Genomic DNA, 27,731 nt, shown 5'->3' on the forward strand with positions numbered 1-27,731 from the left:
GTTTTCCTGTTTGCATAAAAAATAAAAAAAAAATACGAATTAATATAGCGTGTATAAGAAAGTATACAAATCTTATCGTAAGGTAATGAACGAGTTGCAATAAGGTTATAAAAACACAATTCGAAAGATAGTTTATTTGGTCTTTTCATTTAATGAGAAAATAATAAAGAGATTTTATGAAATACTATTGCATCTTTTAATCTAGTACTATATTATATGAAATCTCAGATATATTTTTTATCATAATAAATATTCAATATCTAATTTCTAACCATCAAATTGATTTTACGAAATCGATTGGAAAAATCACTAATATAAAATTTCCTATGATAAAAATTCGGATATTAACATTTTTATATACGTTCCTGAGAATATTTGTGTTAAAGCTTTGACAAATAAAAATGAGATCATATTTACTAGATATTAAATAGAAAAATAAACGATTATCATTATACCATGATATTTCAAAAGAGAATCACGCAATATGCAGTATACATTGAGCACCTTTCTACCACTAGTCTCCAAAGATTATGATTTCTTTTTCTTTTTCCAAGTATATCATTACGATCCAGTAAACTCTCGTTGCGAAACAAGCAAATTCACTGAGGGCGAAACTCTTTTACGCAAACGTCCGTAATTAAATGCAAATACTGCGTGTACTCGTCGAAATTAATGTTTGCACCGATGTCAGTTCGGTCGTTCATCCTTTCTTACCAATGCAACCGGTAACGATAAATTGCAAGACAACCGTCGACGACGATTGCTTTTGTCGATAATAAGGGAGGAGGTCAAGCGTGAAATCACGATAAATTGGATGGATCAAAAGCATTTCTTACTTCTGAAATTCTTTTCTTCCTTCTCTCTCTCTCTCTCTCTCTCTCTCTCACTCTCTCTGTCTCTCTCTCTCTCCTTCTCTTTCTTTATTTCACGCCATACGAACATTACTATACACACTTCTTTTTTAATACTCTTATCTCTATCTCTTTCTATTTCTCTCAAACTTAAGTAAGTGAAATTAAAGTAATTGTTTTATGAAAAAAATTCAATAATAAAATATATAATTGTGATACTTATTCGGTTTATAAACGATGAATATTTCATTGATGTGTGCATCACGTTCTTCGTACACGATATTATGTTATTATGGCACTGCATCGTAATTGAAAAAGATGTAACTAAGGAAAAAATTATCTAATTTTCGATATAATGATATTTGATTATTCTATTAAATTTTTTCACTAATATACGAGTAAACGAATACGTCTTTCTGAAGTTAGTCAAAATAGACACTAACTATATCCTGAAAATAAAAGAAATACGATAATAAAATAAAATCAAAGAACAAAGTTGAATGAATTATATTTGCATTAGTAACGAACAAATTTTTAGCTTTATTAGAGTTTTATTTTTAATTGCGACTTATTGTGTATCATTTTTTTGTTTTCCTAAGTAATTACGTCATGAGTACGGTTGATACGATTTCTTTCTGAATTACCGACGATTTCTACGCAATTTTAACTCCTTTCAAATTTTAGAACTATGATCTGTGTTTTACAGTATTGTCGATAATGCAGAGAATAAAAACGAAATAGATTTTTGATTATTTATATTAGTTTTTAATTCTCTGTCATAATCGATTTGTGCTGTAAGAAAATGTGAATATAAAAGAAATGTCGAATAAAATTAAAATTAATGATGGTAAAAAATAAAATATTACCATTATATATCATTGAATAATCTAATTAACTCGATCAATTGTATGACTAAATAAAAAATTATTCGTATATTTACTTTACATAAAAAATAAAATATAAATGGTGTTTCAAATCAAGTAGTCCAAGTATTATATTCGAGATAGTATGCGCTTGCGCAGTTACCTATCCTTATCACTTATGAATCAGCTGATGGCAAGAAGTAACCGTTGCGTATTAATAGGGATTCATTTTGTGTGATAATTTCAAGTAAATATGTCATTAAATACAGCGCACGCCAATGGAGGCGTACTTATTCACGCTGGAGAAGTGTAAGTTTAATAAAATATTTAAATAAAACATATCATAAATACGTGGATATATAGCACTCGTTCGATTGCATTGACTAATAACGTTTCTATAACGTCGTAGTATTGCACTTCACCTATCAAAATCAATTTTTTTCGAAACTAACTAACTATTATTATAAAATCGTTGATAATTTATAAAATTACTACGTAAACAATCTTTAATAAAATTGTAATATTATTCTACGCTATATTCCTCGCTATCAATGTCAATATATTTCGCGTATGACGTATCTTGCCGACCATTTCTCCAATTTTATTATACTTAACTCTATATCAAAAAATATAAGCAATATTACTAAATATCTTTTAATATAAACATTTGTAATATATTGTTGTTCTATACTCTTTTAGTATTTTATTATATTGCGACAATGTTTCCATGGAATTTCATGGTCAAGAACAACCTGCATTTATTGGTACCAAACGTGGAAGATTATACTTGACAACGCATAGAATGATCTTCAATGCTAAAAATCCAAATGAAGAAATGAAATCTTTTAGTTTCCCATTTATTACACTAAGTGAAGTTGAATTAGAGCAGCCTATATTTGGTGCTAATTGTATCAGAGGAAAATGTCGAGCTCAGCCTAATGGAAATTGGATAGGAGAATGCAAATTTAAATTATATTTTAAGAGTGGAGGTGCCATAGAATTTGGTCAGGCCATGTTAAGAGCAGCAGAAATGGGTATGGTCAATAATACAACATTATGCAATTATATATATTCATATATTCTAATTTTTTGTTATAAAGATAATAATATCATTGCATCATAGTCACATCAATTTTTTATTTGTGTTTTTAACAGCACAACGAAATGGTCCTGAACATGATGCTCCACCGCCATATACACCACCGACATCAGGCTGGTATGCGGCACCACCAGTAGCTTATTTAGCTCCAGCAACTAGAAATTATGGATGGATGCCACCGGTTAATGTATTTCCTGATGCTCCACCAGGTGAACTTTCAATAGAATATTTTTTTTATATTATTACTTAATCTTATATATTATTATATTTCTAAAAAAAAAAAAAAAATGAAACATATATAACTACACATTTAATTGGTGCTTTTATATTTACAGCAAATAGTGTTTTTATGACTGAGATGCCTCCTCCCTATCCTGGTATAAATTCTCCTTATCAAGGATATGCAAGTGGAGCACCACAACATCCACAAGGTGCATGGGGTGGTGTCAATCAGCAATCAAATTGGGTACCAACACAACCAAATGGTGCACCAGGATTGGCTAATCCCAGTTACCCTCTTGGAGGTGTGTATCCAAATTTTAATGAGTATCAACAATGTCCACCATATACACAAAATCCACCATATACACAAAATCCACAATATACACAAAACCCACCATATATACAAAGTCCACCATATACACAAAATCCACCATATACACAAAATCCACCATATACACAATGTCCACCATATACACCATATCCTGGAGGTAATAATTACTATTCAAAATAATTATCTTATTTAAATAGACTTTGATTATGGATTACAAAAAATTCCAATTTATATGCTTTTTGAAGAGTTTAAATCTTAAAACATATTTTTATGCAGAAAGTTATTAAAGTATTATATCGTTACACATATAAATATTATACATAAATATATACATTCTTACATTTACTTTTTACATAAATTAACACTAGAACTACTGACCTATTTTTACCATATTTGTCAATTTGATGAGTACTTGAAAAAAGAATACTCTTTATTAGTTATTATTTTTAATTTATTTAATGTTACAATAATAAATAAAAACAATTTTTAATTAACAATTCTCTAATAATTCTGATTTTGATAACGAAAGAAATCTGAAAGTCATTATTTTGACAGATTTGGTAGTTCTAGCGTTAAACTATATTTCTCTTTAAAAAATGTTAAAATATTTGCACAAATATATATTAACCATTGTAATGTAGTAGTTAACAATGTGTTGTTTCTAAGAGGTTATGACTCTATGAAACAAGTTATATAATTAATATAACATGGTATTAAAGGTCAATAAAACATTATATGCTGTTTTTATTTAAAACCTATCAATTACAGATCTTAATTTATTTAAAATTTTAAATGATTTTAAATTGCTTTACACTGTTGACTTACTTGCCAAAATTGAAAGTTCTAATATTATGCAATGGTGTTGCATAAGTAGTCTTTGACTGGCACATTGCAAGATTAACTTTCACTGAGCTCAGTTATTATCTCACTAGTATCATAGATATCTTGCAAATGAATATATACATGTACTAACTATACTTTTATCACTTTGTATACTAATTTGTATAGTGAGTAATTATAGACATAAAAATTATCTAATAATGAGCATAATAATAATTACTCTGTTGTAATAATTGAAAAAAAAAGTGTAAAACTAAAAATTAATTTATGAAAAGAGTTTAACAGTGTTTCAGTTTATTAGTGATACATGAAATTACGAACAAGTGAGCATTTAAAAAAATTAATTAGTAATATACACATATATATATATATATACATATATATATAATATTTTAACTATTTCCTTCATGACTATTTATATCATCTATAAAGATTTACAGGATTAAATAGAATTTCTAATAAAATAGAACAATGTCAGATCAAAAAAAGTTTGGCACGTTGTATATCTATTGTATGTATTGAATTTTTTACTTAATACTTTTTCCAGTATAATACAACATAAAAATACATCACACTACATCATGTTGTAGATACCAAAGCTGCAGAGGCTACTCAGAGTGCATACTATGATCCCAATAGACCTCAATGCGCTTATGTTCCACCACCTGCGTATTATGTAAGTAATTTTTATAGTTTAATGTATTTTTTTAACAAATTAATTGATGTGAATATATAATTTTGTGTGTATACTTTATTTAAATATGCCATTTTTAAAATGATTAATGTTATATTAAATTCAGGAAAGCCCTCCAAGCTTTCAGCAAGCAACAGAGAAAAAGGATCAGTGAAATTATGTTGCCTGGAAAAAAAGAATTAATGACCGGAAATTACTCTTTAAAAAGGCAGTATTACTGCTATTTTTTTGTAGCACTGTATATGTTACATTTGCATCTTATATATAAACAAAAACAAGCCATATGCATTCCACTAAAAATAACCTGCATAATATTTTTTTGCATATATGCTAGCATTGTGAAGCATTTCTATCATAATTATTTATCCAAATTTGCAGATTTATAAGAAAGAGCAAAGAAAGCTTGTTGTAAAGATGACAACATTTTTTGATGTAATACATATAGTATTAACTATGTTATATAAAATGTTCTACAAATATTTACTATTATTTGTTATAGATATAATATATATGTGAATTGCTACCACATAACATTTATTGTTGTATTTTATTAGATCCAATTTATATGCTAAATAAAGTTTAATGTACACAACTTTAAAAAATTTATTGCTACACATTTACAAAAAATTTTCTTATAAAATTTTTATTCAATTTCATAAATATAGTATCTAAAATAGTATATTAACAAAAATATATCAAGTTTGACATTGTATTAATGTCAATATTTTATTATTAGAAAGAATGTTAAAATTAAGAATGTTTAATATGAACATATTATAGTTGAATGTATTGAAGTTTTATAAATATTTAAAAATATATATTATTGTGATATTATGCAAAATTGTTTACAGTAAAACAAAATTATTTCTCTAATTTATATATGTGTATATATATTTTTTATCTATACTTTTATGCTTTTCTTAATCATTTTTCTTCATTTTTTTCCACAGACTAGCTTTAACAATGGCAAAAAATTATAAACATTTTAATATATCTTGAAATAGAATATAATTATTAAAAATAATACTTTTAACTTATATATAAATAGAAATAACATTTATTTAATCTAATAAAAAGTGTATTGTCATTCTTCAATGAAATGTACTTATTTTACATTCATGGCATCTTTTTTTTAAAAAAGTGCTGTAAATATATAAAAGTAAAATTCTTCTAGTAAAATACTGATCATCAACAGTATTTGTATTTAATTTTAGTAAAATATTAATTACTTATCCACGATTTTAATTGGCACGTTTTAACTTTATATAATGTAGAATATTAATTTATATAGTGTTGCATATATATTCTAATATGATTTCAATAGACTAAAATATTAAAAAATTTCTGAAATATTAGAAAATAGCTGGCAAGTGGTAATTAATTTACTAAGGTACTTATCCATTTGTACTGAAAGAACATTGGAGCTAGAAAGCGGCAAGAAGATTATTACAATATAAAATTATTTTTATCTACCCGTATTCAGAGGTGATAGTCAAACTAAAATTTCCATTTTCTATGTATGTACTGTGATACCATATTCTTGTGTCCAAAAGAATAATATCTCCAGTATCAACAGAAAAGTTAAATTGTTTACAAACATGGTCGCATTCAGGAGTTGGTGCAACAACCCATGTTTTACTACCTACAATTTGTCCTTGCCACATCAATCGAGATATATAGTCTAGCTAATAAAAAAATATAAATTTATCAAATACTTGATATATAAACCAATTCAATTAATACATTTATTATTTTTATACATTTTAATACATACATGCATGTTAGCTCCTTGTTCATAGCCCATAAAAATATAATTTGTATGTGGGATTTCTGCATCATTTGGGAAAAACTTTGGCACATCATAAAACTGTTTCATGATGTCCAAAATTTGTGGATGACAATTTTTCCAACCAATGTACCAAGGATTTTCACCTTCTTGATTCATTGCTCTTTGTTTACTCATAGCAAAAACTTCGCGCAAACTACTGAAGTCACTTTTGAAATGTAAAAACTGACATTCCTCTTCTATAGATTCATAAGCACCTTCGATATGCTCATATAGATTTTGAAAAAAATCAAAATTAAATACTTTTGATGCTGACCAATTACTAGCAGCATTTTTTATTATTATAGGTTGTGATGAATAAGCATACAATTCAAATTCCTTCTTAGTCACATTGGACAAGATTATTGGCATATCAATGTTACGGCAATAATCACAATTTGATATTGGTCTTGTAAATTCCCATATCAAATAATTGTTTGGTATAAAACAACGTGTTCCATAAAAATTTTTTTTAATAATATCAATGTATGAATATTTGACAAGTAGGCCATAAATAATAGACAGTAATAAAATAACAAATGCTTTTCTGAAATATATATAATATGTATTACTATTATTATTCATTTTTACATTATCCATTGTAGCAATGGTCATTTTTAAATCATCAATTGTTGCTCCATATTTCAAAAAATCTTCAGTTAATGCAAGAAATGTTTTTTGTATAACTTCTACATGATTTTTGTTATTTGCCATAATTCTAGCTATGCTTCATAAATAGAAATTTTAATATAACGTCATAATATTGTTTCTTTAACCTGAAATTTAAGTATAAAATAATCATAATTAATTAATTTAGTATTATTATTTTAATGGTTAATATATTATTTTTTACATAACGTAATTTTAAATATATATATATATTTATTTATTTATTTATCATATTTCATAGAAACAGTATCAAAAAAATTAATAATTATTAGGTTTTATTAATTAACGTAGTATTTTTGCTCTTGATAAATTAGAGTGCGAACAATAGAATGAAATATTTTAATAGTTTTTATTAAAAGATGCCTAGTACAATAATATTTTTTGTTAGAAATCATGAAGAAAACAAAAAATATTTAAATGTTTTTAAATTAATCATATCATTCAATTTATCTAATTCAATGACATTGAAGCTTTAAACCTAACCCAAACTTATAAACAGCGTACGAATATGTAAGAATTAATTATTTATATTATATTTTTTATACGAGTTATACGTAGACATTAATTTACATTAATAAAGGAATAATTATTATAATATAAAAAAATACTTTCAAATGCAATACTTAATTCTAAAACTTACTTTTATATCTTTATCATGCAATATCATGTTTGGCCTTGAACTACTTTTAACTGTCACTTATTCATAACATTGATTACAGTGTAGAAACTTATATGTAAAACAGTAGAAAGTCTTCTACGTATTCTCCACAAATGTATCACATCTGCTTTTCACATTTCAAGCTACTAGACTGCAATGCAGTCTACAAGCTTAGTAATGCAATACACTAATAAGTCATTTCCTGCCATCCATGTGGTTAACAGATGTAGATCAACTAAGAGTTTCAGTAAAATACAGCATTTAGAAAAAATATATTTTTTACTTTCAGATTAAATTTTATAAATATTTAGAAGCACAATAAAACACAATAGTAAAAATTACAAATTATTAAAGTCTTAAAACTTTTTATTTTATCAAATCACACAACATAATGTACAAGTTTTATTTAAATGAACTTCTGATACAGACTTTAAACGTGCAATGGATTGACTCTTGATAGATGTTATAATAAATTTTGATTTATCATGTCAGTACTTCCATTTAAATTACACACATTACACGGTATAAAACCTAATTTACAATACTAAATAAGCTACATAATATCTTTTATTTGTGCTCGTCGAGATGTAATCCATATGGATTTCAAGACAGCATGGATTCAATATAATTTCTTCTTTTTTTTTTTTTACATCATTTATCTCTAGGCCAATGTGAAAATAGTTGAGTATATTTTATAATTTAAGGTAGAGTGGGATTCGTTGTAATTTTATGTCAGTGTAATAGTGTTGAGTTTGTTACTATCTTGCTTATTATCACAAAGCAATAAATTTTAATTTTTATTGCAGAGAGAGAGAGATGATTATATTAATTATATATGATGCTCTGTGATGTAATAAAATTTATAATTAATTAATGTAGAAAAAAAATTTTTTTTTAACTGTGTAAAATTCCATTTTAAATGTTTCTCATATTAATTTACTTTAATGATAAGTAATTATGATAAATAATTTTAAATGAAATATTTAGATGCAATAATTGATTAAATTTTTCCCCAATTATGGTAATCAGATGAAATATTTCTCGACGAACTTCAAATGTCAGTAAATGCAACATCATAACTTCTTTCTTCGCTTCTTCCTATAAATGTAATTTTACAAAATGTTCACTTTTATTCTAAAGTTCAAAAGCCCCTATTTTAAATAATCAGAAAACATAGAATTTTCCAATTGACTCATTTAAGCTATAATTTTTTGGCTAAAGTGTCCAAATAAAAACAATGCTCTTCTTGTGATTCATGTTTAATTAGGACAATATATGGATTTGATGTAATGTAATTTATGATTACATTACCTCTCCCCCCTCCTAGAAAAAGAAACTGCTCTTTAAACTGTGTAACATTGTAATACATTATGAGCTATGGAAGTTCCAATAATCACAGAATATGTCATGTGCCACATAATTTAAAAGCACTTTCAAAAGTTTATTCTAAGAACCTGAAACATTGGCAAAATGAATTGAGACGCATATCATATCACTATTAACTGAAATCTTAATTACCTATAAGGTATTCTTTACTAGAACAAATTATTTTTATTGGGACTCCTCAGTGACATTTCAACGCAAAATAAGTTATTACTTACTGTTAAAAGTGTGTGACTAGCACAATCGTATTTGTGTCAATGTTTACACTTGATTACACATTGTTTTCAGAGAAAACGAAATTTCCATTTGCACTTGATCAGAAGTAACACCATTTTCCAAGAATAGCATCCTTGATGGCTGATATGTATTGTGCAGGAACCCAGTATATCCAATATCTTGATGCTTCTGTTGTGCCTAATTGTATACCCTATATTATTTGAAAAATTAATAATTAAAATGTTATTGAAAAAAATAACAATATTTAAAAATTTATATATCATATAAATGTGTAATTAAAAATGATTAAATATATAGTACTTTATGGCTAAACATACCATAATATGATACTCTGGATGATCATGTATTGGTTCACTATGGACACCTTTTATTGAGTTCATAGGAATTTTATCCGTTCTTTCTTTTGTACCAATCCAAAGCTGATCTTGCTCCAATTTAAATGTAAGTCTAACCTTGCCACCAGATTTATTCAGCATACCTGAGATAGGAAATTCAGGTAGTGGTTCCTATGACAAGAAACCGAAACATTTTATGCAGGTCTGCAAGTTTTATGGAATTTGTAATCCATGTTAATGGATTCATCAAAAGTTTGGAAAGTTTGATTACCTTACTATCTAATATACCAGGCATGACATCATCTGGAATACCTTTATCTAAAACTTTACGATGAATTTTTTGTTGCGACAAAGGTTCCTTACTTGCTGTAGAACTAGCTTCATCTGCAAGATCCTGCTTTGAGGGAATTGATACAGCTAATACATCATCTAGTTTTGATCCCACTATCATGACTTTGGCACCTTTATGAACATATAATTCGATAATCTATTTGAAATTTCATAATATAACTATTTATTATACAAAAAATATCAATGTTACAATCTGCACCTTTCGTAACTCCCAAGTTTCTAAGCGTTTGATCATCTTTGGCTAATCCTTTAAACATAACTTTCTGCATTACTTGTGGCACAGAAATAATATTTTGAAGATGTGCTTTCAGCTCTGCCACAGTACCATCCAATGCAAAATTTATATTAATCTTCTGTTTGTTGTAGATTACTTTGAAGTCTATTTTTTCTTGTGGTATGTCTTGGGATGTAGTAGCAGCTGTATCTTCAATAGGCTGTACACTAGCATTTTCATGATCTGTTCTGAGTACATTTGTTTTTTCTGATACATTTTCATTTGACATGGAATTAGCTACTATTTCTGGGCATGGAGTGGAATTACAACATTTGTCATTCCCATCACCTTTTGTAGCATCTATATAAACATGAAAAAAACAACATAATGAAAAATTTGAATTGTATTAGACTTCTTCAATTGAAGATAAAAACATAATAAAAAATTCCATTGGTAAAATTTTAATTCAATTTTATGAGTTTGTTAATATACGATAGTGAAATCATACAAAAGTCCACCTGTTTCGTGAGTTCAGACAATAAACGTAAAGGTTATGTTGCCTAAAATTGATTTAGATAAAAAAAAAAAAAATACATTTAAAAAAATATTTTCAAATTAATAATTGTTCAGACGTTAAACCATTTGATAAATACGTACAAACGATATTTGTATAAAAAGAAAAATCATTGTTATTGTAAGATTAACAAAGCTGCATATATATAGTTATTTAGAATGTTCTGTTTTAAATAAATTTTTAAGACGGAATATAAATACATCTTTAGTATACAAAATAATAAAAACAATTTTCAAAAGTGCACACGATTATTTTTGATAGTTTTTTCGAAAGATAGGACAATAAATCGGCAGGATTCAATACCTACCGACGTACTCCATGATGGACTGTATTCTGCTGACCAATCAAAATTATTTCAGGTCTACCAAATACTTGTGCAACATAGTTCATCGGAATGACTTTCACATTCTTAAATATAGTTTAAAATCTTATAAATAATGTTGCCTTCACCTTATATATAGCATTTAAATATTAGTTTACGAATATATGATTTGTTGTGATAATAACAATAAGAAATCGATATAGAAAAATAACGAATACAATATTGAATTTGATTTATTTATGATATAGCAAATAGTATTATATTTATTTTGATATGAGTATAATTTATTTGAAAACAGTATCTCAATAAATTTCTTTTTAATGTTTTAATAAATGTCCTTTAATTTTATCAGAACGAAATATTTATAAGAACGATTGAAAAATATGATTGGTTGATACCATTTGATAATCTTAATTCGATGAAATATTGTAATTGGTGGACGTCGCGATCACGTGATTCACCACGTGCAAGAAGTGCCGCGTAAAACTAGGTGTCGGTGTGTAGTACTAATTACTTTGTGAATCATGGATTTAGAAAGTGTGTAGAAAATCATACCGGTAGGGTGCGCCACGTTCGGTGGCAGTCGAGTGCCGCAGTTTTCGCGCGGGGCGGGTGTTGTCATCGGATTTTTACGCGAAGAGAGTGAGTTTCTGTGGAAAATACTGTAAATATTCACGTGAAAATGCCGCCAAAGAAGCGGGAGAAAGAATTGGATGGACAAAAGGGCCCGCGCATGGATCAGATTCAGGCAGACCACGAGCTGTTTCTTCAAGCCTTCGAAAGTGAGTACGCTAGTTGCTATCTTTTTTCCCCCTTTTACATATATTTGTTTCTTATCACTCATTTCAACGTGTCTAAGTGCTTCCATTTTAATTTGCTTTGTTCTAACGGTATCTTTATGAAACCTAACTGTAAATCTTTTTCATGGTAATACATAACCCTATTTATAGAGAGTTCGTTCAGCGCCGTGGCGCGCGTCGGTTCAGTTACCTCCCTCCTTTATTCCTGTCGTCGCAGACACCTGTCAGCATTTGCCTCTTTCTTGTAATTTTGCAAATCGCGCTTTTAACGTTACTTAAAAATCTACGTAACTTCTACATAATGATTAAGAAAATATCCATTGTGTTTAGAGGAATAAAATAATGTCTTCGTTCTGTTGTATTTTTAGTTTAAATCTTCTTGAAAATAACCTAAATTATTCTCGATAAACTACGCATAGAAACATTATATCGAATTCTGTTAAAGATATAACTTTATATTTCATATTTTTATCATTAATTTTCTTTTTTTACAAATTTACTTTTTAATTCTATTTCTTTTTTCGAATAGATACAATAACGTCAAATATAAATATGATCGCCATTTATCGTATACGACTTAGTTTTCTCATCTTATATTCAATAAACAAGTTTTTTTATTTGTTTATTATTATGAGAAAGTGGCGAGTAAGGCAAATTTTTCCTAATGAAACAATTTCAACGAAAGTAATAATGAAGTATATAAGTAATATAATTTTGTAAAGAGAATCATTTATAAAACTGATTACGCACATCGAGATCGTATTGTTTTCGAAAATAACAACACGTGTGTACTTAGAAAATAAAATTTGTAGGTTATATATCATTAGTGACGTGTGTACTTCCCTAATTTGTACATTTCATGATTTGATTATAAGTTATTATTATTATAAGTTGTGAATTTAAAAAAAAAAAAAAAGAAAATACGGGATCAGAGAGGTTTAACCTGCTGAAAGTCGTAACAAATATCGGTGCAGGCATCTCGTAACGACGAGGCAAACCAAATCATCATTTCCCGTTCTGATCAACAGAAGGATCATCATTATATTCTTTAAATTCAGTATTTGAACTTCGTAGCAATATTATTTTCTTGTGAGAAAGCCTTTACTTTATACGCCACCTAGTTGTTTCTTACTACACTGCTGGATTTGATTCTACACACACACATACACATATGTATTAAGTGCATGCAAGCACGTAATACGCAAGATATAAATATATACATAAAATAATTTTTATTTATGAATAATATTTTTTCGTATTAGATTAACAGTAAAATTTATATTTTTTTATTTGTACATTTAATGTTCTTCAGATATATTTTACAAAATTGTTCATTCCTTTACAGAACCAACACAAATTTACCGCTTTCTACGTACAAGAAATCAAATCTCAGTAAGTAAGCAAGCTTTAAGTTATTATGTTTATTATTGTATAGATGCGATATTAATTTCTGACCCACTCAAAGTGTTAACTTTATAAATTTTATATATAGATAATTAAGAATATTACAAAATGCATAGTATCATATGATCTCTGCAAGTTGTAGGAGTTACTATGACCAGTGATAAAATATGATGTACAGTAACTATATTGTGCTTGTCTGTTATTATATAGCATCTAAATGTTAATACAATGATGTTACTATTTGATTTTTTATAAATTATAATGTTTTTTTACTATTAAATAATTTTACATCCAGGATTCTTATTACGGTAGGTATATTATTATATTTTTCTATACATTTCTTATTTTTTATTTTATTAAATAATCTTATTCTTAATTTCATATCATAAAATTTAATAACTTCTATAGTGTAATCAGTTTTATTTATTTTAGCCAATATTCCTGTATCGAAATTTGACTTATATGAGGCAACGTATGTCTAGGAGTCATAAATCCCGTAGAGGATTTAAAATTGACACAATTTTGGAAAGATTAATGTCTAAAAATAATCAAGAACAAACTCTTGGTGTACGTGGATATATGACACTTACATTTTTAGGATTTTATGATAAGAAAAGTAAGGTTCTTTTTAATATAAGATAATATATACAATTTCTTCACAATTCTTTGAATTTATTTACAAAATATTATATTTTATACTTCCCTTATCTTTTATACCATGGATACTTCATAACAGTTGAAGCATCACAAGATCCAGTAAAAGTAGAAACTTTACTTTTAAAAATTTGTCATAAGAAAAGGAAAGATGTAAGCTCACCTATTATGCAAGTAAGTTTATCATTTATAAAATATATGAATTATATTTTATTATATGTACTAATTCAGAATTTTTGTTTCTAGGTATCTGTTGGAACAAGTGAGGTCCCGATTAATCCTTTAGAAAATCAACCTCCACCTAAAGCACCAACAATCTCAATACCTAATGAATCTTTTAGTTTAAATAATGGACATGTAGCGAAAACGTATATGCTTTTATTGAGGGTATATTGTATGTCTAACAATAGCTGCCTTATACATAGCTGTGATTTAGAAGGTATATATAAAATTATGTTAGAGTGAAAATAAACAAATTTCAAATTTTGATAATTTTTGTAAATAATATGTAAATATTAATATATGTTTTTCTTGTAGAACCAGCACAGAAACGTCGAAAGTCTTCTGCAGGTTCAATTAAAAGTAGCGGCGAAGAAGTAAAATTGTATGGCTCTGAGCTCATAGTATATGATAAGCATAACAGATGTCTTCTGACAGATGGTGATTATGAATTAGGTTTGCAGGAAGTACAAACTAATGTTAGATCCAGCCCAAAAAAATACAGTTCTTGGGAATCTGTACCTGACATTAAAGAGTGTGGTCCTTTTGAAGTGTTCAGTAGAGGTCCTACATTAAAATTTAGACTTAGTTGGACTATGGAGCCAAGTAATGGTTTAGTGGACAGACCTGCTCCTATTCACCCAGTGCCAAGCGGTGACAATAAAGAAAATCGATCAAGCAACAGTAAGTTGCTGCTACTATACGAATAGTGCGTTCTATTTATTTAAATAGCATTAGATATATATATCATAGTGCATATATAATTCCTTCAGCTGGCTTTGAGCGTTCTTCCACAAATCATAATAATAATAACACCAATAATAACAATAATACAACACTGCCAACACCTAGTCCATTGACCCCATCAAGAATGTCTGTATCCGCTGAAAAAATGGAGAATTCAATGGGTACCCAACAAATAGTTTATCAATTTTTATACAATAATAACAGTCGTCAGCAAACAGAGGCTTGTGAGGATCTTCATTGCCCATGGTGTTCATTAGATTGTGGGAAGCTCTACTCTCTTTTAAAACATTTGAAGTTATGTCATTCTAGATTTACGTTTACTTACGTGGTGAGTTGTTCTTGGAAAACAAAAAAAAATGTCTAATAATTCTTTTTATTGAACGTTAATTGATAAGTAAGTATATCACTTTTAGCCAATACCACAAGGTGCCCGTATAGATGTAGCAATAAACGAATGTTATGATGGTTCATATGCTGGTAGTCCACATGAATTAATCACTCAACCATCTGGGGTAGCTTTTTCACGTACAGGCCCAACTAGACGTACGAGTGTAACAAATATTTTAGTCTGTCGGCCAAAGAGAACAAAACCGAGTTTATCCGAATTTCTTGAACTTGATGAAAATGAATTTGAAAGCCAAAGACCTTACATCACTGGACATAATAGGTAGGATTGATAATATTTTATTTAAGGACAAAAGTTTCATTGTTTTTTATTTGCATCATTAAGTTTTTGTGTATATAGATTATATCATCACACTGTCACTTGTTTGCCTATTTATCCAAAAGAAATGGATATTGATTCTGAAGGAGAAAATGATCCAAAATGGTTACAAACAAAGACAATGATGATGATTGATGATTTTACTGACGTTAATGAAGGTGAAAAAGAATTAATGAAAATGTGGAATTTACATGTAATGAAGTATGGATATGTAGGAGACTGCCAAATACCATTGGCTTGCCAAATGTTTTTAGAAACCAAAGGAAAGGAATTACTTATGAAAAATTTATATCGGAATTTTGTACTACATATGTGCAGTTTATTTGATTTTGGTTTAATTAGTCCTGTTATTCTTTATCAGACAATTCAAAAGTTGCAGGAGATTATGAAAGAAGGAGGTGAAAATGGTGATGTTCGCAAAGTTTTGCAAAAATCTCATGAGGCTCAAGTAGAAAGATGGGTTTCTACAGGTTTTCAGGCATCTACTGATGTGACTACTGCTAAAGCAAGTGGTACAAAAATCAGTTTTAATAATGACTGTTCAAGTTCTAATGCTAGAAGGAAAACTTCGCTCCCTTTGGGGTCACCAAATTCTCAAAATGTAAAATCTACTGTTTCTATGCATATGTTTCAGTCAACACATTAACGTTTATTTTGATTTTATGTGCAGTTTTGACAAATTAAAAATATATCAGAAAGGAACGTTAAATTTGTTCCTGTTTAAATAATCTGCATTAGTTCAAAATGCACTTTATTAATTAATAATTATATATTGGCAACAATGTTATTTTTTAAACATATAGTATCATACTGATTTTTTTATGGTCTAGTCAATGATACTGTTCATGTTATCTATATTTTATATCTTTGGATGTTACAACTATTGATACAAATGATTTCAAACTTATGCTCGTAATTATATATAAAATTCTCTGCCTCATAAAAATTGTAGGACACCTTTATTTGTAATAGAATTGGATTTTGTGATAAAAAGCATTGACCCTAAAGACAATCAATTTTTGGGGAATTATTGTTTAAAAGTAGGACTCTTTCTCGAATCTTCTTGAAAAGTAGTCCTTAACTTCTGCTTACAAATAATCGAAGTATGTCAAGTATTTTTTGTACATGCTGTTCTTTTATACAGTAAAATAATTATGTACTTTATAGAATGTTTATTTAAATTATCTTATAACTTATCATATTAATATTTTAACATCTAAATTCACATGGATGTATTAAACAGGTATTTTATTGACGATAACGCGTCATGATCAAAGACAGAATTTAATTAATTAAAATTGATCTATTGTGCTCTATTTGAAATATTCAAATCTTAAATTGTAAATGTTATTCTGTAAAAGAAGGAACGCATAGATTGAAAGTGCCTTTACCAAACTAGCAGGTCTGTATGTGAGAGTAACAATAGGCCAGTTTGGGGATCTGTATATGTATATTTTGTTTCCTATAACATGTTATAGGTCATTGTTCTCTCATACAAGCTTGTAAATCGGAGCTAGTGCATCATGATGAAACGTTTACTTGAGTGTAATATATGACTTTTACTGCCCATAGTTGTTCGAAGAAACGTCTACATTCCTTTACATATATTATCTACTGTTTCTTTATATCTGTTTTATTAGTTATTCATTATAAACGTGCTCCTAATGTTTGTTAAGAATTTTGGAATTTTCGTTTTCTTCGAACGACTTCAACTACTGTCCATTAATATTATTGTCTATGCTAGGATGTAAATAGAAAAAAAATTACAATAAAATACATGGACATAAAAATAAGTGGTAATTATTACTTTTGTTTAAAATTCAAATATATAGAAACATTTTCAAAGTTTATCTAATGATACATTGTATTAGACTGCAATGAAATTTGTTAGTAAAAGAGAGAGAGAGAGAGAGAGAAAGAGAGAGAGAGAGAGAGAGAGAGAGAGAGAGAGAGAGAGATTTTTAGTATTTTATTATATCTCTCATATACATTTTATGAAACAAGAGAATTTTAAAAACAAATTGTATGAAATTGGTTTCATCTAATTGTCTGAAGGAACCAATTGTCATCACAAATTTTAACTTTTGATAATACTATTTATCCAAGGAAATGAATGTTGTAATCCATGATATAAAATTTTTTATTTATCCCCAAATTTTTGTAATCCATATCCTGTAGAATGTCAAAATCTGTCTTGCCTATTATACCTTATACTGACAAAAGATATGATAACTTTCAAGGTAATTGAAAATTGTTATATATGTTTTTTAAGAGATTAATTAAATAATATAAATTATTTAGAGAAATCAACATCAAAAGTTAAGAATCTTATAAAATTATGGAAATCTGCTAATGTGAAGTTAAGTCTTCTTTGCAACCTTGACAATATTGATGCTATAAGTGTTTATGGAATATCAAGAAAGATTTTTTTTCGATTACAAAAGTATTATAATTATATAAGTTTGAAACTCTTGCCTTATTCAAATGAAAAGTGTTTTTCTGGAAATATAAAGCAATGCTACAGACTTGATAAATGCCAACGAAACAATCTTCATCTTTTCACTAAACTACATAGTTTAAAGAAGCATACTAGACTTATACAAAATCAAAAAAAAATAAGATATATTAACCATGAAATAAGAAACAATTATTTGTCCATTAATAAAAAACAGAATAACAAAGAAGAAATAAATAGTAAAATTAATTCAAATTATAACTATACATGGGATTCTAATGGAATGCAGAATTGTACAGTTACAACTACTTTCTTTCCTAAAATTGAAATGGAAAAAACTCTTCCATTATATAATATTGTGGACTTATTTGCAAACTTGAATTTAGGTCAAGTAAAAAATAATACTATTCCTGTTAATGTGTATGAAACAAACTATGAAAAGGATCTGGATAATACACACAATGATAAATCAACTTTATCCAATAATATAAATTCTATGTGCAAAGTTATGATGGAAGAATCATTTCATCATCCTTTTACTGGTAAATCAAATGAAATTATACAATTATCCAATTATAATTATATCAATACGAATTATTCTAATACACAATGTAAAGTAAATTTTAATTCTGAAGATAATTTGAAAAACTTAAAGTATTTGATAAATGATATATCTGATATCCCACCTAAAGAAACTATACAAGTACATTCTGAAGATGTTTCATGCAAAACACGTTCTATACAGTGGAGTACTGAAGTTGATGTGATTTATTATACTGGCGATGCAAATGGAGGTAAATAATTTGTAGGATATATAAGAAAAAAAAAAAAAAAAACTGAAAAATTTTTTCTATCTTTTAGATAAGGTAATATGGAGAGAAATAGAGCCACTTCATGAAGAAGCATACCAACAGGCAAATCATAATGATCTTCAGATAACACTGACAAATAAAAATATAATTTCTTCTATGAATAATTATCAGTCTTTTGATTCTTAAGTTGGTACACTTACTAAATCAATTTGTAAAGATCTATAACGTATTATTAAAGACAATATTATTAAATAATATATTTCATATATTACATTTTCTCCATATATTTACTTATCTTTAATATTGATTTTATTTTCTATTTTCATTAGAATCATATGTTGTACTCTCTCATATTTAAAAAATCGTGGAAAATCTATTTTCACATATTCTATATTCCAATTAAGATTTCGCCTTTGAATACAACGTAGAAATTCTTCATACATTGGAGCAACAGTTTCCATATTAGCAACAGTGAAAACATATCTTTTCTCCAAAGCAATGTAAGCTGTTTTTGGAACTTCTTTACTTAAGAGTTTTTCTAACGTTGTAACAAATCCATTTGTTATAACATCATCATAAATCACTGAAAAATAAAATGTTTTTAGTAATTTGTTTCATTTTATCCAATCATAAACTTACCATCTGCAGCTATGAAAATATCTGTCATATTAACTTTTTCTTCTAAACTTTTAGACCATTTTAAATTTAAAAAATTTAATTCTTCTATATGAAATTTACATTTCACATAAGATATATTTCTCATAAAATTTCGTTTCACTAATTTTAATATCTCACCTAAATTAATATCTAGACGATAAGAAGTACAAACATTAATAATTGAATAACAGTACTTTTACAAAAGTACTATATCTTTCATCTATTATTATCATCACCTGTACAAATTATTTCTTTTGCTAAAAAACTAGCAATAATGCTAGTTAGACCAACACCAGATCCTAATTCCATAATTATTTTTTCCTTAAATAAATCAGGGTTGGATAAAATATAATCAGCTAATAAAAGAGCACCTCGCCATACCTGCAAACCTACCATTTGCAATTCTGTCGATACACTGTGTTCTAAAATAAAAAGTAGTTTTAAAATTTTTGATAAATTAATGTATAAAAAGTATATACCTATATATAAAACACTTTCTTCATCTCTGTCTATATTCAAATCATCATCTTCATCATACTCTATCGCTTTTATTTTTGATTTTGATTTTATCATGTAAGAAGGACACTTAAAGATAAATTGGGTAATAGCACCTAATAGTGAAAAACGGACGATGGTTATTTTATAAGAAAAAAAAAAAATTAGCACATATGGGATAAATAACATAAAAAATTAAAAACTAATAAACTTACCATTATTTGTGAGTTTTTCTGAATGTTTATCATCCTCTAAAAATATTTCTGATGTTATTTTATGTATAGACATCTAAAAACAATATATTTACAAATGCACTTCAGAATTATGATTTTTTATCATTATTAATACTACTATTATATAACTCTTTCAGCATATGATCATTCAATAATATTAACAAACGACAATATTAAATTATATACTATAACATTTTTAATATAAAAAAATCAAGTTTATAGCAAAGCTGTATTTGTTACCCTGACTTCACTGTACAAGGTCACGAACATAAACTGATTACTTTCTATTTATAGCAAACAGAAAAGCTTGTATGAGTACAATAAAGAGTATTTAAACTACAGAATAGTTGGCACATAAACTAGCGTACGATCTTTTACGAAGTCTAAAAGAAAATTATATTGTAATCGTTAAAATGCGAACGTGATGATTTATTTGTCAAGTATTTTAAAATTCGCGCTGAAAAATTGTCTAATTTTCTGCATTTAAATTTTATTCATTAAAGTTGGAAGTAAATATTAATTACTATAAAAAATTTATTTTGTATTATTGTTATGGGAATATAGTTTACGTGCAATTTTTAATTAGTATTATTAGTAAAAAAACATTTATTATACTTGGAAAATTCAAAATTTTAAATTCAAATTTTGAAAACCGCGCTTTTACACGAGTCATTATCAATTTCTTCCTGTCTGTTCCGTTATTGGCTATGCTACAATTCTCGTTTGATTCTCTCTTTAGCAACATATATGTAAGTATGTAATAATAATTAAATCTTCTGACATTCAATTCATTATTCTTTTATAGTACAGGGTACATTTAAAACTTGGCTATTTCATCTATAAATATATTAGATATACATATATGTATGTATATAGATATATATACACGTCATTTGGTACAATATACAAAATTGTAACGATTCAGTTAGGTTATAACAAACATTATGAGGTTTTCTTTAATTTTACGATAATATAGTTATTTAACTCCGTACATCGATTAAATATTATGAAATACAATGACGAATTGATGTAACTGTTATCCTATAGTTTCCCTTAACGATTCAAAAATATATCACACACCTGTTTATACAGCTAAGTAAATAGTTATGGCGGCAATATTCAACTATAGAAGAAAATGTATCTTGTTTATTATGATTTTTACAATCATATTTATTGGAACGTAATCAGTTAGATCTTATAAAAAAAATAAAAAATAAAATGATATAATTAAAATGATGTTTTCGAATCATGGCTAAGAAGAGATTTTTTTGTTCTTTACTTCGAAAATAGAAGTCCTTTGTTAAAAATCATGTTGTGAAAATGTAAGAAAGAAAAATAAGGTCTTCGAAAACGAATGATCTCGATTGATTTTTAATATCGATAAACTATTTATTTTAGAGTATCGAGGTTAACAATTGATAAAAGTTATGTAATCTATAAAATTATCAGAACATACTATTTCTCGACCCTTGATACTTTAGGTAATCTTAAATTTAACATTCTAGTAGAGATACTTTTGGTCAACGGCGTCAGCCAATGAGTGACTCCCACGATGAATAGGAGATGCCATGCGTTAACAGTGATTCTACTACATAGAACGTTATAGTCGGACAGCATCGTATGCGTTGGCTCCATTCTGTTCACTTGATTCGCGTTCTTCAAACTTCTTCGTGTCCCTTATTCACTACGCGTCTTTTCCCATATATCTTTTTCTTATTACGAATATATACTAGAAGTATATCTTCCTTTATAATTTATTCGAATCGTTCTTGATAAAAACGAATTATCTAGTGCGAATCTTTCCTTATTTTTTTTTTTTTTTGATCATTCGCAGTTCCAGCTGTCTTGTCCAGTGTAATAGTCGAACGTGTAAAGTCGAAGATGAATGTCGTTACGGCGATACTTTTGGCGGTCACCTGTCTTAGCTACGCTATTGCAAATATTGATTTTGATGAAGGTGTATTGGTAATTAACAAAGACAATTTTGAATCAGCGATCCAGGATAATGAATTCATTCTTATCGAATTCTGTGAGTATTATTCTTTTTCTTTATCTCGACTTCCTTCGTTTCGCGCTCTCAATTATTTGCGTCTATGGCCTCCTGTTGCTTCTTTTATTTTATTACTCATTATTTAATTATGTTGAAACGTGTTTCGGAAATAGGACCAGATGTTTGATCTTTACACGTCATCACTCGCGTACCGTTTAACGGTAATTTTATTGGTCATTTATTCGTAATCTTAATTGATAGTATTATAACATCTGTTTATATTTGAATATTTATATTCGACAATCCCACTCGTTTAATTATGTGAAATCTATTTTAGTTCTTTGCATAGAAAAAATATTTAAAAAGTATTGTGCAATGATTCAATATTTTTGCATTATTGCTTAGATGCACCATGGTGTGGACATTGTAAGGCATTGGCACCTGAATATGTAAAAGCAGCTAAGCAATTGGCTGATTCAGGTTCTGAAATTAAGTTAGCTAAAGTTGATGCGACTGTAGAAACTGAATTAGCAGAGAAACATGGTGTGAGGGGATATCCCACTCTTAAGTTTTTCCGTAAAGGGATTGCTATTGAATACAATGGTGGACGTTTAGCAGATGATATTGTAAATTGGCTTGTTAAAAAAACAGGACCTGTTGCTAAAGATTTACCTTCTGTAGAAAAAGCTAAAGCTTTTATTGATGAACATGAAGTTACAATAATTGGATTCTTCAAGGTTTAAATTATACTTTTTTATTTAGATAGTTATCTGTAATATACACTACATTTATCATTTTATATTATATTAAGGATTTAGAATCTGAAGCTGCTAAGGTATTCTTGGAAGTTGGAAATGCAGTTGATCATTACACATTTGGTATCTCCAATGCTGATGAAGTATTAAAAGAATATGAAGCAGAAGACGGTACTATTATATTGTTTAAGAAGGTAATATATCATATATATGTGTGCGCGCGCGCGCGCGCGTGTGTGTTTGAGTGTATATGTGTATATGAGTATTTTAAATATTCGTTATATAATTTATTATTGTTTTAGTTTGATGAAGGCAAGACTAAATTTACAGAAGAACCTACCTTCAAGAATATTCAAAACTTTATCAGTGTATATTCATTACCTTTAATTGTTGATTTCAACCAAGATACAGCTCAAAAGATATTTGGTGGTGACATTAAGAGTCACCTTTTAGTTTTTCTAAGCAAAAAAGATCGTAGTTTTGACAAATTAGTTAAAAAAATTGAAGAGCCTGCAAAGAAATTCCGTGGACAGGTAAAGATAAGAAACTAAAAATAATTTATTTACAAATATACAAGCATTTAAATATATTATTATTAAAAATATATAATTTTTATATGTACTTAGGTTTTGTTCGTAACTATTGATTCGGATGAAGCTGATCATGAGCGAATCTTAGAATACTTTGGCATAAAGAATAAAGATGTTCCTGTTATGCGTCTTATTAAATTAGAAGGAGATATGATAAAGTACAAGCCTGAAAATCCAGAAATAAGCAGTGAAAATGTTTTAGAATTTGTAAATGCTTTCATAGAAGGCAAGTTGAAGAGACATTTACTTACTGAGGATTTGCCTAAAGATTGGGATAAACATCCTGTTAAAGTTCTTGTTGGTACTAACTTCTATGAAGTTGCATTTAATAAAGAAAAAGACGTTTTAGTTGAATTTTATGCTCCTTGGTGTGGACATTGCCAACAGCTTGCACCTATTTATGAAGAAGTATGTATTGATACATATATTGGTAATACATATTTTTCTCCATAAATATATATATATGGTTATTTATAAGATTTTATTAAATATAAGAAATCTGTTTTTATAGTTAGGAAAGAAATATAAAGATAGTGAATCTGTAGTGATAGCAAAAATGGATGCTACTGTGAATGAATTGGAAGATATAAAGATTATCAATTATCCGACTATTACCCTTTACAAAAAAGGAACAAATGAGGTATATTTTTATTTTTATTTATTCATTGCAAAAAATAGAAAGTTGCAGGTTTAGTATTCTTTATATCATTCTAGGCTGTCGATTACAACGGCGAGAGGACACTCACGGAATTAGCTAAATTCATTGAATCTGGTGGCGTATATGATCAAGCTGCAAAAGAGGTCTGTGTGCGAAAAAACATAAATGTAAAATAATATTTTTCTGCAGTTTTACTATCATTTATATATTACTATATATTTATTGTAGGTTCAGGAAGAAGATGAAGATGACGATGTGCCAAGAAAAGACGAATTATAGGCGCACATAATCAAATGGAATAAAATTACTATTGTCCCTTCTATTTCCTGCATCCAATCAATGAATTCCACGATTTCCTCTTAAACAAACATTCGTTTATACAAAGATCTTTTTAAATGGTGCATCTTCATTTATTATATTTAAGTTTTATATTTCTAAATCAAGGCGTCGTACTGTACAATTAATTATTAAGGAAAAAATTGCATTTCAGGGTTCTTGAAATAAGTCTAGTATCGTTGTGAGTGGCACGAAGTGTTTATTATGATCATTTTTTAAAATCTTTACTTCGATATTAACTCATACAAAGACAGATGTTAACTTATACGTTTTATATACTAATCTTATTATGAGTCAGTAACCCCTGAAAACTGCAATGTTTTCAGATTGTGCCTGCTTCCGTTGTCGTGATATCAATGAGTGTGAAAACAGGATACGTAAATAATCATGAAGCTAAGTTTGGTACACCTAAGCCAATTTTTATTTTTATATAAGATAACTTATTGCAATGGACTGTATTTTTCAAACTAATACAGTAAGAACATTGCACAATCACGATATTAGAGGCAACGACTCATACATATTACATTTCCATTACAGCATTTACATCAATCATTAACTTGATTGTCTTGAACTCTAGTGTAGGCAGCGATTTTGATGTTTTCCTAAATTCAATGGACTGAAAACTAGGGAGCTATAGCCCATTTAACGAGATGAGTCATGTATATAAGTAAATATACGTGATGAGGATATTATTGGGTCAGGAACGTATTCAGATAGTTTAATCATTTTCGAGTGGGAAGTCGAAGTAAGCCCTAACAATGTCCTATATAAATTCGCTCCTGAATTCAACAATTGACTACCGTTCGCCAGCCAATAGCTGAAGTCTCGTGCATCTATCGCGCTTACCACACGACTGTTTTGTTTATGTCTCTTGACTCGTCTCGTTGAACGAACTATAGTAATCTGATATAAATTGAGAAAAAGAAACAAATGAATTATATCTCTAAGTCTTTATTATATATTATTCTTAATATATAAAATATTATTCTATGGTGTGTCTATCTTCTTTTTTTCAAATGAAATGTCATAAATACCCGATAATCTTTTCTAAGCATAAATGTTTACATATGTGTCTTTATACTAGTCAATGTGACACACTATAAAAATATCTTCTCTCTCTCTCTCTCTATATATATATATATATATATATATATGTATATATATACACACACCTACACACATATACATATATAATGTTGTTTAATGTATATATTATTAATATTCTTAGCATTGATACCGATTTGATATATAGTAGTTAACACTTTGAGTGGTACTATTCAATATATAATCTTAATGTTTTATTTTTGACTAATTTTTATTTTTATTTCTCACTAGAATTGTTCAAATGTGGTTGAAGAAATGAATCGGAAATTTGAATTATCATCTTTAAGCGACTTCATTCGTCATACCTTGATATTCACAGAAGCAGTAAAAGATACATTACAATTTGAATGCGCTGAAGCAAGATTTTCTTTAAAACCTTGGATAACAAAAACTTTCGTTACAAAAGAAATTGATAAGAATGATTGTATTTGTAATAAGGTAAAAATTTAATATATATTTTATGAGTTAGTTCATTTGGTAAAAATATTTTCTTTATTATTTTATATTTTATAAATTAATTAGATATCATCTGGAACTCAAGATGAAGATATTTCTGAAGGGATAAGCAGAGCAATATTGCAAGCACAAAAATTAAGAGAAAAGCTTTCATCTAATGTTTCGAAGCAAGAAAAACATTTCAAACAGAAGGATTTAGATAAGACAAATGTACAAAAAGTATGCTATGAATCGGTAAAGCATGAAACTATAAAATCCATTGTAGAAATAGAAGTAAAATCATTTGATAAAAATCCGAAAAAAATACAAAATGTTATCAAAACTACTTCAAAGACTGCAATATCAGAGCAAGGTTCTATGAAAACATCACAAATACCATCTACAAGTAGAAATATTAAACAAAAAGGAAAAAAGAATTTTCTTTTAGCAAATAAATTAAATATCAAAAATATACAATCAGCAAAAATTCAAGATAATAATAAAAATAAAGAAATAAAGAATAATATGAAATTTATTAATTCTAAAAAAAAATCTGAAGTTTGTGCAGCATCAACAAGCGAATTAACTAAATTAATAGAAGAACTTTCTTTAGCATCATCTAAGAAAATGTCAACTACATCTACAAACATAAATAGAAAAGACTGTCCATTACATGGAGAAAATGTTACGCAATTTACTGAAGAAATTCTATCAATGGACATAGTAGATGCTCTTGATAAGTTTGATATTCCAAAAGAGATTTTGAAAGTGCTTAGAATGTATCACTCATATGTAAATTTTGAACATGCACAGGAATCTATAAATTATTTGCAACATCAAACAGCAGCAGCAGGATTCTTAAAAGAATTTGGAAAAATGGTGAGTATAATATATTAAATTTATATTATGGACAATTATTTTATTTCTCTTTCAGAATGAAAATAAAACAAATTATTCTGAAGAAGAAAATAATATTGTAAGCATTGCTATGGAATCTTTTTCTGTATTAGGAAATGTATATAATGGTATGATTCACATAGATAAAATTGAGGAACTTGACAAAAGATTAGAATCTATTTATAAAATATATAAAATAAAAAAGTTTGATATAAGCCCTAATGAAAATATGAAGACTCTTGAAACGAGATTTAAATATTCTGAAATTGCAGGATGGATGTCAAATGGAATTTGG

At 27.6% G+C, this 27,731-nt stretch overlaps 6 protein-coding genes across 15 annotated transcripts; 3 read left to right on the forward strand and 3 right to left on the reverse strand.

Moving 5' to 3' along the window:
• The first annotated feature begins 1,866 nt into the window (after window positions 1–1,866).
• On the forward strand, window positions 1,867–5,495 carry LOC122633807 (WW domain-binding protein 2). 2 transcript variants are annotated; one of them, XM_043822193.1, is made up of 6 exons: window positions 1,867–2,023; window positions 2,414–2,748; window positions 2,870–3,022; window positions 3,149–3,337; window positions 4,797–4,882; window positions 5,007–5,495. In XM_043822193.1, exons 1-6 carry the CDS (start codon window positions 1,968–1,970, stop codon window positions 5,052–5,054), a joined length of 867 nt encoding a protein of 288 aa, XP_043678128.1. In that variant the 5' UTR covers window positions 1,867–1,967; the 3' UTR covers window positions 5,055–5,495. The 2 variants fall into 2 exon arrangements, with proteins under 2 accessions (XP_043678128.1, XP_043678127.1); XM_043822192.1 differs by lacking the exons at window positions 4,797–4,882; window positions 5,007–5,495 and having other exon boundaries at window positions 3,149–4,100.
• A 109-nt stretch (window positions 5,496–5,604) lies between these two features.
• Window positions 5,605–8,267, reverse strand: LOC122633806. Its single transcript, XM_043822190.1, has 3 exons — window positions 8,035–8,267; window positions 6,675–7,501; window positions 5,605–6,585 (listed from the first exon to the last, which is right to left on the reverse strand). Exons 2-3 carry the CDS (start codon window positions 7,437–7,439, stop codon window positions 6,370–6,372), a joined length of 981 nt encoding a protein of 326 aa, XP_043678125.1. The 5' UTR covers window positions 7,440–7,501; window positions 8,035–8,267; the 3' UTR covers window positions 5,605–6,369.
• A 133-nt stretch (window positions 8,268–8,400) lies between these two features.
• LOC122633805 (ubiquitin domain-containing protein UBFD1-like) lies at window positions 8,401–12,137 on the reverse strand. 4 transcript variants are annotated; one of them, XR_006328197.1, is made up of 6 exons: window positions 12,024–12,137; window positions 10,558–10,932; window positions 10,279–10,469; window positions 9,990–10,178; window positions 9,654–9,862; window positions 8,401–9,150 (listed from the first exon to the last, which is right to left on the reverse strand). XR_006328197.1 is itself a non-coding variant. In XM_043822187.1 (5 exons), exons 1-5 carry the CDS (start codon window positions 12,088–12,090, stop codon window positions 9,752–9,754), a joined length of 933 nt encoding a protein of 310 aa, XP_043678122.1. In that variant the 5' UTR covers window positions 12,091–12,137; the 3' UTR covers window positions 8,401–9,751. The 4 variants fall into 4 exon arrangements, 3 of the variants coding, with proteins under 3 accessions (XP_043678122.1, XP_043678123.1, XP_043678124.1); XM_043822187.1 differs by having other exon boundaries at window positions 8,401–9,862; XM_043822188.1 differs by lacking the exon at window positions 12,024–12,137 and adding an exon at window positions 11,454–11,589 and having other exon boundaries at window positions 8,401–9,862.
• LOC122633801 (polycomb protein suz12-B) lies at window positions 12,111–19,538 on the forward strand. Of its 3 annotated transcripts, XM_043822174.1 has the most exons (12): window positions 12,111–12,250; window positions 13,614–13,660; window positions 13,968–13,980; window positions 14,105–14,288; window positions 14,409–14,500; window positions 14,573–14,765; window positions 14,864–15,229; window positions 15,319–15,620; window positions 15,706–15,959; window positions 16,038–18,256; window positions 18,318–19,265; window positions 19,333–19,538. In XM_043822174.1, the coding sequence occupies exons 1-10, from the start codon at window positions 12,182–12,184 to the stop codon at window positions 16,660–16,662; spliced, it is 2,145 nt and encodes a 714-aa protein (XP_043678109.1). In that variant the 5' UTR covers window positions 12,111–12,181; the 3' UTR covers window positions 16,663–18,256; window positions 18,318–19,265; window positions 19,333–19,538. The 3 variants fall into 3 exon arrangements, with proteins under 3 accessions (XP_043678109.1, XP_043678106.1, XP_043678108.1); XM_043822171.1 differs by lacking the exon at window positions 13,968–13,980 and having other exon boundaries at window positions 12,117–12,250; XM_043822173.1 differs by lacking the exon at window positions 13,968–13,980 and having other exon boundaries at window positions 12,117–12,250; window positions 16,038–16,617.
• Window positions 19,313–21,214, reverse strand: LOC122633808 (methyltransferase-like protein 22). Its single transcript, XM_043822194.1, has 7 exons — window positions 20,909–21,214; window positions 20,651–20,723; window positions 20,420–20,551; window positions 20,177–20,362; window positions 19,923–20,090; window positions 19,579–19,866; window positions 19,313–19,509 (listed from the first exon to the last, which is right to left on the reverse strand). The coding sequence occupies exons 1-7, from the start codon at window positions 20,936–20,938 to the stop codon at window positions 19,466–19,468; spliced, it is 921 nt and encodes a 306-aa protein (XP_043678129.1). The 5' UTR covers window positions 20,939–21,214; the 3' UTR covers window positions 19,313–19,465.
• A 90-nt stretch (window positions 21,215–21,304) lies between these two features.
• On the forward strand, window positions 21,305–25,990 carry LOC122633802 (protein disulfide-isomerase). Of its 4 annotated transcripts, XR_006328196.1 has the most exons (10): window positions 22,235–22,403; window positions 22,503–22,697; window positions 23,064–23,395; window positions 23,470–23,607; window positions 23,716–23,946; window positions 24,040–24,411; window positions 24,515–24,643; window positions 24,718–24,804; window positions 24,890–25,059; window positions 25,152–25,990. XR_006328196.1 is itself a non-coding variant. In XM_043822177.1 (9 exons), exons 2-9 carry the CDS (start codon window positions 22,550–22,552, stop codon window positions 24,938–24,940), a joined length of 1,488 nt encoding a protein of 495 aa, XP_043678112.1. In that variant the 5' UTR covers window positions 21,305–21,417; window positions 22,503–22,549; the 3' UTR covers window positions 24,941–25,990. The 4 variants fall into 4 exon arrangements, 3 of the variants coding, with proteins under 3 accessions (XP_043678112.1, XP_043678111.1, XP_043678110.1); XM_043822177.1 differs by lacking the exon at window positions 22,235–22,403 and adding an exon at window positions 21,305–21,417 and having other exon boundaries at window positions 24,890–25,990; XM_043822176.1 differs by lacking the exon at window positions 22,235–22,403 and adding an exon at window positions 21,361–21,421 and having other exon boundaries at window positions 24,890–25,990.
• The last annotated feature ends 1,741 nt before the right edge of the window (window positions 25,991–27,731 follow it).

The sequence above is a fragment of the Vespula pensylvanica genome, chromosome 13 (genome assembly GCF_014466175.1).
Source record: "Vespula pensylvanica isolate Volc-1 chromosome 13, ASM1446617v1, whole genome shotgun sequence".
NCBI lineage: Eukaryota > Metazoa > Arthropoda > Insecta > Hymenoptera > Vespidae > Vespula > Vespula pensylvanica.

Excerpts from the sequence above, each read along its gene's own strand:
- LOC122633801 (XM_043822171.1), top strand. The coding sequence starts at position 12,151 with ATGCCGCCAAAGAAGCGGGAGAAAGAATTGGATGGACAAAAGGGCCCG. Across the intron at positions 15,230-15,318 it reads AGAAAATCGATCAAGCAACA|CTGGCTTTGAGCGTTCTTCC; the intron begins GTAAGTTGCTGC and ends TAATTCCTTCAG. Across the intron at positions 15,960-16,037 it reads TACATCACTGGACATAATAG|ATTATATCATCACACTGTCA; the intron begins GTAGGATTGATA and ends TTGTGTATATAG.
- LOC122633805 (XM_043822187.1), bottom strand. The coding sequence starts at position 12,090 with ATGACAACACCCGCCCCGCGCGAAAACTGCGGCACTCGACTGCCACCG. Across the intron at positions 10,933-12,023 it reads GAACGTGGCGCACCCTACCG|ATGCTACAAAAGGTGATGGG; the intron begins GTATGATTTTCT and ends ATGTTTATATAG. Across the intron at positions 10,179-10,278 it reads CTGGTATATTAGATAGTAAG|GAACCACTACCTGAATTTCC; the intron begins GTAATCAAACTT and ends TTCTTGTCATAG.
- LOC122633806 (XM_043822190.1), bottom strand. The coding sequence starts at position 7,439 with ATGGCAAATAACAAAAATCATGTAGAAGTTATACAAAAAACATTTCTT. Across the intron at positions 6,586-6,674 it reads AACAAGGAGCTAACATGCAT|CTAGACTATATATCTCGATT; the intron begins GTATGTATTAAA and ends TTTTTTTATTAG.
- LOC122633807 (XM_043822192.1), top strand. The coding sequence starts at position 1,968 with ATGTCATTAAATACAGCGCACGCCAATGGAGGCGTACTTATTCACGCT. Across the intron at positions 2,024-2,413 it reads CTTATTCACGCTGGAGAAGT|TATTTTATTATATTGCGACA; the intron begins GTAAGTTTAATA and ends ATACTCTTTTAG. Across the intron at positions 3,023-3,148 it reads ATTTCCTGATGCTCCACCAG|CAAATAGTGTTTTTATGACT; the intron begins GTGAACTTTCAA and ends TTATATTTACAG.
- LOC122633808 (XM_043822194.1), bottom strand. The coding sequence starts at position 20,938 with ATGTTCGTGACCTTGTACAGTGAAGTCAGG. Across the intron at positions 20,552-20,650 it reads AGAAAAACTCACAAATAATG|GTGCTATTACCCAATTTATC; the intron begins GTAAGTTTATTA and ends TTTCACTATTAG. Across the intron at positions 19,867-19,922 it reads TATTTTCATAGCTGCAGATG|TGATTTATGATGATGTTATA; the intron begins GTAAGTTTATGA and ends TTTATTTTTCAG.
- LOC122633802 (XM_043822175.1), top strand. The coding sequence starts at position 22,289 with ATGCGTTGGCTCCATTCTGTTCACTTGATTCGCGTTCTTCAAACTTCT. Across the intron at positions 23,947-24,039 it reads CAAAGAAATTCCGTGGACAG|GTTTTGTTCGTAACTATTGA; the intron begins GTAAAGATAAGA and ends ATATGTACTTAG. Across the intron at positions 24,644-24,717 it reads ACAAAAAAGGAACAAATGAG|GCTGTCGATTACAACGGCGA; the intron begins GTATATTTTTAT and ends ATATCATTCTAG.